Source organism: Sorex araneus, chromosome 11 (assembly GCF_027595985.1).
Source record: "Sorex araneus isolate mSorAra2 chromosome 11, mSorAra2.pri, whole genome shotgun sequence".
Taxonomy (NCBI): domain Eukaryota; kingdom Metazoa; phylum Chordata; class Mammalia; order Eulipotyphla; family Soricidae; genus Sorex; species Sorex araneus.
The window spans coordinates 28889324-28899792 of record NC_073312.1 but is presented as its reverse complement, the minus strand read 5'-3'; the positions used below and the strand labels follow the sequence as shown (position 1 = coordinate 28899792).

The window sequence follows — 10469 nt, the reverse complement described above, 5'->3', positions numbered from 1 at the left end:
CCTGGGGGTGCTGTGTGAGAGGCCTCCCCAACCTTCCCCGGGGGAGGGGCTCTCTGAGCAGCCCGTGCCTTGCTTGTGTTTGTCCATCTTCTTTTTGGGGGGGACAGTTCCTCAAGTAGCGCTCAGGGGGCCCTGGGGCCACTCCCTGGGAAACAACTAGTGCTGCTGGGGCTGCGTATTGCTGGGGGCCACAGGGGCCGCCCAGATGGTGCCCAGGGGACCACACAGTGCCAGCAAGGGAAGCTGGGGCGCCCGTGCCAGGCATGCACTCCAGTCCCCTGAGCACTCCATCCATGTGATGTGGCGGGAGCACCTCAGCGGATCCCTGGCTGGCCCCGGATGGACCGGGCTGCTGGGGTCTTGGGAGCTGTTGTCCTGCTCACCTCAGAGCGTCAGCCCTGGTCTCTCTGGTGGGCTCCTCCGAGCCCCGGTGCCCAAGCTGTGCCGGTGGCTGGCATCCCCGGTAGCGAGTCTGTTTGTTAGGCCTGGTGTCTGGTAGCCTGCTGAGCGTCTTCCTCCCTCCCTCCCTCCCTCCCTCCCTTCCTTTTCCTTCCTTCCTTCCTTCCTTCCTTCCTTCCTTCCTTCCTTCCTTCCTTCCTTCCTTCCTTCCTTCCTTCCTTCCTTCCTTCCTTCCTTCCTTCCTTTCTTCCTTCTCCTTCCTTTCTCTCCCTCCCTTCTTTCCTTCACTCTCTCCCTCCCTCCCTCCCTCCCTCCCTCCCAAGCCACACCTGGCGATGTCAGGTTACTCCTGGCTCTGCACTCAGGAATCACTCCTGGTGGTGCTTGGGAGACCATTCGGGATGCCGGGGATGGAGCCCAAGTGTGCACGGCAAGCGCTCTCCCCGCTGTCCTATCACTCCTGCTCTTCTGTTGTTTATTTTTTCTTTTCCTTGTGGGGGACTCCTCAGCAGTGCTCCGGAGTCTGGGGGCCACTCCCAGGGAGACTTGGCCAGTGGGGTCCGAGAGGTCAAGCGCTTCCTGGGCTCTGGAACAGGGTCACCCCCGGCGGTGCTGGGGAGCCGCGTGGAGCTGGGGCCTGCACACCCGGCCCTGCGTTCCTCCCTCCGCCCACACTTTCCTCGCTCAAGCCTCCTGATATCCCCCAGACCCGTTTCTCTGATCTACGGCACCTAATGCCGAGTCCGGAAAGCTGCTGAATCGTGCTCAGGTGCTCACAGACCCCCCCAATAGAAGCTGGGAGAATGAGCGCGGGGTCCTGGCCAGCACCCTCCCGGTCCCCCGCACCCTCACCGCACCCTCACTGCCCCGCCCCCGCCTCCAGCTCCAGGAGCTTCTGAGTCAACAGGAGGCGCCTGCCCAGCCCCCAGCCCACGTGAAGTGGACGCAGCCCCGGGGGGAACAGAGACCGCCTTGTGGCAGCGGCCCCCCCAGCCCCAGCCCCCAGCACCCCCATCCTCCCTTGGCCGGGCCGTTTCTACCCCGAGCAGCACATTCCATTCTCCGGGCCTGACCGGGGGCTGGGGATGCCGGGTGCCCCCGCCGCCTGCTCGCTTCCCAGCCGCAGCCTGTCCGGGACGCGGGGTGCCGCCACACACATTCCAGCGCCAGCGCCCCCCACGTCGGCTTTCCCAGGGCGGGAACCCGAGCCAGGATGCGCGCCGACTAAACAGTTGTGGGATGTGAGCTGCTTCTGTGGGCCCCGGGGGGCTGCGTGCGGAGAGGGGCGTGGGCGGGCTGCCTGGGAACCGGGAGAAGAACCCCGTGGCCGAGCCTGGCTCCGGCGCTGCTACCCGGGCCCGTGGGATGCAGCCCACGCCGGCTTCCCAGGAATCTTCCTGTGCAGCAGGTGGCAGATGTGTGGCTGCCCGAACCCTTCTCTGCCTTCCCCAGCCCCTCTCGACCTCTGTCCCCGCAGGGACAGTGGTCAAGGACGCGGGGCCAAGTCCTAGCATGTTCGCTGTGGACAAGCTGTGTGTCTTAGTTGATGACGGAATTGACAAGGGAGGTGCCCAGCACCCGCTAGGGGGAGTGGCCAGGCCAGGGCGTGCCCTTAACAGGATACCAGTTACCATATTGTGAGCCCTAAATACCAGACTTCATTTCCAGGTGCTTTTCATCCCCTTCCCCATGGCACATTCAGTTGTGTGAAGGACACATTTTATTTGGGGGGGGACAGAGGCACACCCAGTGGTGCTCAGGGGTTCCCGACTGGAGGGGGGGTTGCTCCGGGCGGTGCTCAAGAACCATGCAGTGCCCAAGACCGAACCTGGGCCTCCTACATGCAACGTCGTGCTCAGCCCCACAAGAAGGACCCGTTTCCACTTCCCAGCTGGGAAAAGTGTCCCCATGTCCCTGTGGTCACCAGGCCCGGGACTGGGACCCAGAGGAATGCTCCTGCCTCCTCTCTCCCCTACCTGCTGGTGGCGCTGTCCTGCCACCTGGCTGATGCCCAGGTTGCGCCAGGCCACGGAGCTCGGCCAGGGAATGGACCAGGGAGTGAATTTCCTGAGCACGTCCTGTGGGGGTCTGGCTCAGCCGAGGGCCACATGCCCGGCTCTGTGTCAGGCCCTGGCTTCCATCCTTAGCACCGTCTGGTCCCTGAGCAGCCATGGGTGAGGCGCTGAAGCCCAGCACGGTGACCACAACAAAAGGGCCTGGGCAGGGCCTCCTGCCCCTAGTGCACCATAGCAGAAGGACAGGCAGCTCTTCTCAGCTGCCCGCTGGTTCTTAGCTGGTAGAGCAGGAAGGCTGATGGGTCGGGACTCTGTGGACCCAGGCGGAGAAGCCCGCAGCTCCCCGGGGCTCCTACAGCCATCAGATGCCACAGCCAGCGGCTCTGTGCTCCTGTGTCCTGTCTCCAGCCGGTGGAGAGGAAGGGCGGGCCCAGCCGGGAAGGGCCTGTGCAGTGTCTGGAGGCCTCGGGGCCCCTTGCAGACTCTCTCCGGGACATCTGACAGCCGGTGCCTGAGGCGTGGAGGGGTGCCGGCCGGAGTGGTGGGTCCTGTGTGCTGGGCGCCCTCTCTCCCTGGCTGCCAGCACCTGACAGAGCTGGGCATTATGCTGTGGCCAAAAGCAGCCCGAGTCCTGCGTGTTGGCTGGAAAAACAAATCCCGTCTGGGCGGATAGAGAAGTGTCCATAAACATTTGGTCAGAGCAGGAGGCCTGGAGACAAGGGGCAGATTCAAGGAGGCAGGTGGGGTGGGCCCCCCGGGTGGCACTGTGGCCTGGGTGGGGGCAGCAAGGCAGCCGGGGGCTCCCGAGGTGGGCAGCCGCCACCTGACTGCAGGGCAGTGAGGGCGGCTGGCACAGCCCCTGTGGGCACACCCGGCCTTGGCAGAACTGGGCTGTTGCCGCCCCTCTGAGAGCTGTGGAAACAGCGCAGGGCTCCCAGCCAGGGAGGGCCGCCCCGAGGCCTTGGCACCTCAGCTGCTCCCACTGGCCAGGACATCTCCTGGGTGTCCCCCGCCTCCTGCTGTGTCCACCAGCCACATCCCTCAGCAGCTGCCGATGGGTCCTCTGGGAGCTCCTGGCACTGCCCTGCAGCCTGTGGCCTCTCCTTCCTGCCCCGCCAGTCCCCAGGGAGGAGCCCCGGCCCCCAGCCATGGCAGGTGCGTCCCCTGGAGCCTGCAGGACCCAGGTGGCAGGTCACTGACCCGCTGCCTCCTGTCTCAGACGTGGCTCACCCAGATCTGTTTTCAGCAGGGCAGTGGGGGGAGGCTAGAAATGTGGGCTTCATCACCTCCAGACAGGCCCATTCAATTTCCTCATTATTAACATTATTTCAGACTTGTTTGAGAGGCTACACCCGGCTGTGCTGGGACACCACACAGAGCGCGGGTGGAACCAGGACCTTCTACACACAGAGTGTGACCAAGCCATTGTGCTTTCTCTGGCCCCATTCAATCGCTTTAGAACAGGGTTCGGGGCCGGGGCGATAGTACAGCGGGTAGGGCGTTTGCCTTGCACGTGGCTGACCCAAGTTCAACCCCCGGCATCCCATATGGTCCCCTGAGCACCGCCAGGAGTAATTCCTGAGTGCAGAGCCAGGAGTAACCCCTGAGCATCCCTAGGTGTGACCCCACAACACAGCAAAAAGGAAAAAGAACAGGGATCAGTATTTTATAAACGCTCCCTTGTAGATTCAAATGTTGTGTTGAAATTCATATTCTGAGGCTGGGAGATTCCCCCAGAGGCCCGGAGCCCATGCCTGCATTCCAGAGACTCAGCTTACTCCCCAGTACAGCGCCCCCAGCCCTGCTGGGTGTGCCCCCTGCCTCCCTCCCCCCAAACCAAGCTCAACCAGACGGGACTGCAGTTCTGCTACTGCAGGTCTGAGTTCTCATCCTCTCCCGGGGAGCCCGTGCTGGCAGTGGCATATTTCGGCCTGTCACCTTTCCGGCCGGTTCCTGTGTTTCCATCTAGGGAGCACATTGGGAAGACACCCGGGGCCCCCAGGGGAGGGCTGGGGAACTGGGCTCGCTGCCCATCCCTGCGACAGAAGGATCATCCCGGCTGCTGCTTAGTGGGGAGAGGGGTGACCTGAGCTGTGACTGGGCAGACGGGGCCGTGGGGAGGAGAGATGGCCCAGAGGACTGAGCACAGGAGGCTCGGGTCCAGCCCCTGCACCACGTGGTCCCCTGGTACCACGAGGAGCAAGCTCTGAGAACAGCACCAGAAGTAACTCCCAGCACCCCAGGTGGGGCCTAAAAACCACACACAATAAATAAATGTAAACAATAACACCCCACCCCATGGCCATTCTCTCTCTCTCTTTTTTTTTTTTTTGCTTTTTGGGTCATACCCAGTGATGCTCAGGGGTTACTCCTGGCTCTGCACTCAGGAATTACTCCTGCCAGTGCTTGGGGGACCAGATGGGATGCCGGGGATTGAACCAGGTCAGCCATGTGCAAGGCAAATGCCCTTCTCACTGTACTATCGGCCCCCGCATGGGCCTTCTTGAACTATAAATAACAGAAGGGCAGTGGAGGAAGGTCCCCATGCTCTGGTGGTGGCGAAGGTGCAGGGACTGAGTCCATCGAGCCGTGAACACTGCAGGACCACGGTACCCACTGACAGGAACAGTGACAGCCGAACACAGGGTCCTTGCCAGGACACAGTCTCCTCCTAGGAGTCGCCCCGAACCCCGCTCTCCCCATCTCTGGGGAACCAGGGACAAAGAAACCGCCTACTCCAAAACAAGCTATCTTTTCTTTGATTTAATTAAAAATGTAAAAAATAATAGCCTCAGAGACCCAGCCCCCTGCCGAGGCCCGGCGGACACAATAATTTACTCACGGTGGGTGAGAGGTGAGGCCGGCTGAGGAAGGACCGCAGGGTGAGCCCTGCAGGGGGTCTGGGCTGGGTCTCTGCAGCAGGGGTGTGACTGGGGACATGGTGGCCCTAAAGTCCCCCCCTGCGAAAGAGGTGGACACAGGAGGAGCCGCCTCCAAGGAGACCCTCACCCTGGGGATGCTGAGACCACGGTCCACGCTCAAACTGCTCCTCAGGACCCCCGAGCTGTCCTCCCTTCCTGAGACCCCCACGTTTCTCCCCAGATGAGAGGGAAGTCCCTCGGGGACCCCAGACACCCTCAATGCAGCCCGGTAGACCCTTCCCTAGAGTCAGACCTCACAGCTCTACAGGAAGCTGCCCTCCCCTGGGCCGGGGCAGGTGGGCAGGATAGCGGGGGGTGCTGCAGGCCGGGCGGGCGGGCAGGAGGGTTGCCCCCTAGTGGGGCTCAGCCGCCCCATAGAAGAAGGGGTAGTAGAGGGAGCAGGGGTAGGAAAACATGAACTTGACGGCGAACTTCATCTCCTTATTCTTCTTGTCCCAGCGGTAGACGGCCATGAGCAGCAGCTGCCCGTCCACCTTGCGGCCCAGGACCAGGAAGCTGCCGGCCAGGCTGTCCAGCTGCGGGCAGGGGCAGCCCGCGCCGCTCTTCATGTGCAGCACCAGCCTCTTGGTGTCCTTGCGCTTCAGGGGCCCTGGCTTGAGCAGCTTCTTCTTTTTCTGGGCTCCGATCAGCTTCCGGTCCCCGTTCTCTATCTTGATCTCCTTGATGCGCATCTTGACCACTGTAGGGGGGTTGGGGGGTGGGCAGGGAGGTGGACAGAAGGACTGAAGGTTTGCTCAGGGCGTGGGGCCCCAACGATGGGGCTGAAGCTTGAACACGAGCCCGGGGCTGGGAGTGGAGCTTTGGCACACACACACACACACACACACACACACATTTGGATATTCACGATGCTTCTAAACCCCACCGGAAATGCAATTTGCAGGGTCTGGGGCCTGCCCCAGCTCTGGCCCCTGGGCGGAAGTGCGGTCTGACCCCCACCAGAAAGCAGGCTTCAGGGAACCACAGGGGCAGAGGTGGACCCTCCTGGGAGGGGAAGCTGCCCACACCGGCGTCTGTGGCAGCCCACCCTGTCCCTAAGGCGGTGCTGTGCATGCGTGCGTGAGGCTGTGCGTCTGGTTATGTGTGGGGGATAAGTCGGGGTGTCGGGCAGTGGACGGGGTGCAGGGTGAGGCCTGTGGTCAGAGGGCAGTGAAGAGCCCAGTACAGCGGGAGCAGGAGCCTGTGTTCCTCCCCGCTCAGCCCCCTGCGAGCTGCCAGAGAAAATCTCCGTCTGCTCAGGGAGACACGCCATAGAGCGTCTTTCCTTCTCTTGCTGCCTCCCCCACCCTCCCCAGCCCTGCCCCTCGCCAGCAGCGTCAGTTCTTCAGCTCCGAACAGAGTAATGATGGGAAACCTGCTGAAATAGGGATTTTATGGCAGTCGCTTTCTCTGTAGACAGCGGGGCCGAGGCCCAGAGCAGATGCTGACTCGGCTAAGAGTGCCCACGGACGGCACAGCCTGGTCCTGATCAGACCCCGCTCCGTGCCCAAGAACAGGGACACTCTGGGTGGGTGCCACAGGGACAGTGACCGCAGGTGTCCCTCTGGAGCCCATCCCTCCCCCTGCAGTCCTGGACATCCTAGGGCACAGCCTGTCACCCTCCCCCACCCCGGAGGTAGCCCTGCTGAGTGTGTGTGTGTGTGTGTGTGTGTGTGTGTGTGTGGTGTGGGGAGGGGTCCCTCTGTGGATGGCTTCCAGGCTGGAACTGGATTCTGAGGCCCAGGGGAGGACTTTGTGGGGAATCGTATCCCTGAGAGGATGTGCAGGAAAAAGCGGTGCCCAGGAGTCAGTGAAAGAGTGTGGGATGCCCACGCTGTGCCCGCCCCCAGGAGGGCGTGAGCATGGGGGAGGGAGCACTCACCAAAGTCGCTGGAGCACATCTGCTCCATGAGGGCATCCGCGCTGTGCTCCATCTCACACTGTGCGCAGATCCGGGCCGCTGGGGAGAGAAAAGGGGGAGCCTGGAGGGTGGGCTGGAGACCCCAGTGCCGCTGCGGGTGCCGGCTCCTCGCTGGCCGCCCCCGGCCCCTGGCCAGGCCTCTGCCCCCTCTCTGGGGAATGGGGTGGTGGCAGTGACAGTGCGACACTGCAGTGGCTGGGAGAAGACACTGGATTCCCCAGGCACCGATGGCTTCGTGGCCCTGACACTTCAACTGGGGTGCACACTCGCTCCTAACCTTTGTCTCACGCACTCCCGGGCCCTGGAGTGCTGTGACCCCTACTGGGAAGCAAAGGAAACAGACGTCCAGAGCAGGGGCACCTGGGTGGGGTGAGAGTCTGTGACTCCCAGCCAGCGCTGGTTGCGCGGGTGTTTGTGGGGATGGGCAGATGCTTGGCTGGACAGCGGCTGTGGGAGAAGGAGGATCAGTCCCCCAAAGTGGGCAGTTCAGCGTCGCCAGAACTTCCTGCTTAAGGGAGGCTGACATCCTCAAATTTTCTATGGAATGTCTGACTTTTTTTTCTTTTTCTTTTTGGGTCATACCCGGCGATGCACAGAGGTTACTCCTGGCTCTGCACTCAGGAATCACTCCTGGAGGTGGTCTGGGGACCATATGGGATGCTGGGAATCCAACCCGGGTCAGCTGCTTGCAAGGCAAACGCCCGGCCCACTGTGCTATCGCTCCAGCCCTGAAGGCCTGACTTTTATCTATTGTTGCACCAACACTTTGTCAGGCCACGACACAGCTCAGAACCGCTGCTCTCCCGAGTCTCTGCCCAGGTATGGGGGGCCCCATCCCAGGCCAAGGGAGGGCAGTGGGGATCCAACCCCTCTAGGCCAGGCTGAGGATGTCTGGCTCCAACAAACCAGAAAGGCACCTGTGGGGATGCCTATGGGGGGGCATGGGGGCTGGAATGTGCCTCCCCCCACCGAACCCTCCCCCTCCCATTCCAGCCTGAGAAGGCGATTTCCCCTCTCAGGACACCCCACTCCCAGGATCCCACTAAAAGGACTGCTGGAGACCTGCTGTGTGTGTGTGTGTGTACATGTATGTGTTTGTGTGTGTATCAGGATGCGTGTGGATGAGTATGTGAATATGCAGCATGTGTAGCATGTGCGTGTGGATGGGAGGAAGGAAGTGGGTGTGAGTGTGTGAATGTGTATATGGAGGGGAGAATGTGGGACTCTGTGTGTGTATACATGTGTATGTGTGTGAGTGTGGGTGCATATGTGGGGGTGTGGACAGCACGCAGGCTTAGTTCTGAGAGGGGTGGGGTCTGGTGAGGGCTGGGCTCCCCTGGGGGCTAAGGGAGGGCAGGAGGGAAAGGGGAGCTGCTAACCCTGGGAAGACACTCAGAGTCAGGCTTGCCACTGGAGCCCACCCACTGGCCCCTACAGCCCCCCGGGATTAGGGTTCATGTGTGGGTGGGGGCGGGGCAGGGGTGAGACCTCAGGGTCTCATAGGTTTCTGGACCCTGGGATTCTTTCTACAGACTGGGAAACTGAGGCTCAGAGAAATCTAGCACCCGCTGAGGCTTCCTATTAAGGATTCCCCCTTCTTTGCACTGACCCCAGGCCCCCGCCCCCTCCCTCACTTCGGGACCTCAGGTGCAGCAAAGGGGGATGGAAACCACACTCAGGAGGGTTAGGGTTTAGGGAGTCCTTGGTGATACCCCGTTGCTCTCCCCAACGTCCCGGGGCTGGTGCAGAAACATTGGTTAGCGACCCCTCTCTAATTTTCAGCCAAGAGGTGAAAAAAGTATCTAACTGGGTGCTCTAGGATAGAAGGACACGGACCCCCCCACATTCCTGCGGCTTGTGAAGAGGGGACACCGCGAGGGTGGGGAGGGTTCAGGGGCTGAGCTGGTGAGAAGGTGCAGAGCGTCAGCAGGCAGCCCTTACGGAGATGGAACGCCCAACCCGGGGCTCATGTGTGTGTGTGCATGTGTGTGTGCGTGTGCGCGCGCGCTTGTGTGTGTGCAAAGGGACTTGGCATCTGGGTAGGGTGGGGGTGGGGGGTCGAGGATCCAAGATGAGGGGTGGCGGCACGTCCGTCCGGAGAGACCCATTCTCGGGTCTCCCCCCACCCCCACCCCTACCCCTATCCCGCGGGTTGGAGCGCGCGGGGTGGTGGCGGCGGCGGCGGCGGCGGCGCTACCTGGGGGCGCGGTGGCGGGCAGGTGGCCGAACTGCACGGCGATGCAGAGGTCGTTGTCCAGGGGGAACTTGTGGCAGTGCAGCATCTCGGGCCAGGGGAAGCCGTAGGCCTCCATGAGCGGCGCGCAGCCGGCGCGCACGGCCTCGCACAGCGAGCGGCACGGGTAGATGGGGCGGTCGAGGCAGACGGGCGCGAAGAGCGAGCAGAGGAAGACCTGCGTGTCCGAGTGGCAGCGCTTGGCCAGCAGCGGCAGCCAGCTGCTGGCCTGCTGCTTCACCTCGGCCAGGCTCTCGTGCTCCAGCAGGTTGGGCAGCCGCATGCGCTTGTAGCCCACCGTGTGGCAGAGCGGCAGGTCGGCGGGGATGTCCAGGCACTGCGGCGGCTTGGCGTAGGCGCGGCCGTGCAGCGGCTCGGCCGGCCAGCCGTAGTAGTCGTAGTCCTGGCCGCGCGCCGCCCGCAGCGCGCCCAGCAGCAGCGCCAGCGCGGCCGCCCCCCGCATGGCTGCGCCCCGCTCGCTCCCCCGACGTGCGGCCCGAGCGCGAGTGCCGGCCGGCCGCGCGCCGCCCGCGGGCGCACCCCGGGCGCCTCCCACCTGGGGGCTCCCCCCCGCGCGCCCCAGCCAATCTGCGCCGCGCCCCGGGCCCCTCCCGCCGCGCCGCGCCGCCTCCCTCCCAGGGCCCTTTCCTCGCCGCACCTTCTCCATCCTTCCCCCTTATCTCTCTCCCACACCGCGCGCCTCCTGGTCCTTCTCTCGCTCACCTCCCCGGGCTTATCTCGGCCACCCCCCCCCCGCGCCGCTCTGCTTTCTCTTCCCGACACCTCCAGCACCCCCTTTCCCCTGGCAGGGGCCGGGCGGGCAGGGCAGGGCAGGGCAGGGCGAGAGGGTCGCTTCTCAGCGCTCCAGCTTCTGCAGGGTCCGAGGCCTGTGCTAGACGGGACACCCAGGGTCATCCCAGCCTCTCGTGGGGGCCACGACCCTCCAGCTACAGGGACAGTGCCGCAGCTAGCCCTGGCGG

General features: G+C 63.3%; 1 protein-coding gene across 1 annotated transcript; it reads right to left on the bottom strand.

Annotated features, from left to right (window-relative positions):
* Positions 1 to 5282: 5282 nt before the first annotated feature.
* SFRP5 (secreted frizzled related protein 5) lies at positions 5283 to 9955 on the bottom strand. Its single transcript, XM_055119489.1, has 3 exons — positions 9454 to 9955; positions 7218 to 7295; positions 5283 to 6035 (listed from the first exon to the last, which is right to left on the bottom strand). Exons 1-3 carry the CDS (start codon positions 9950 to 9952, stop codon positions 5689 to 5691), a joined length of 924 nt encoding a protein of 307 aa, XP_054975464.1. The 5' UTR covers positions 9953 to 9955; the 3' UTR covers positions 5283 to 5688.
* Positions 9956 to 10469: the final 514 nt, after the last annotated feature.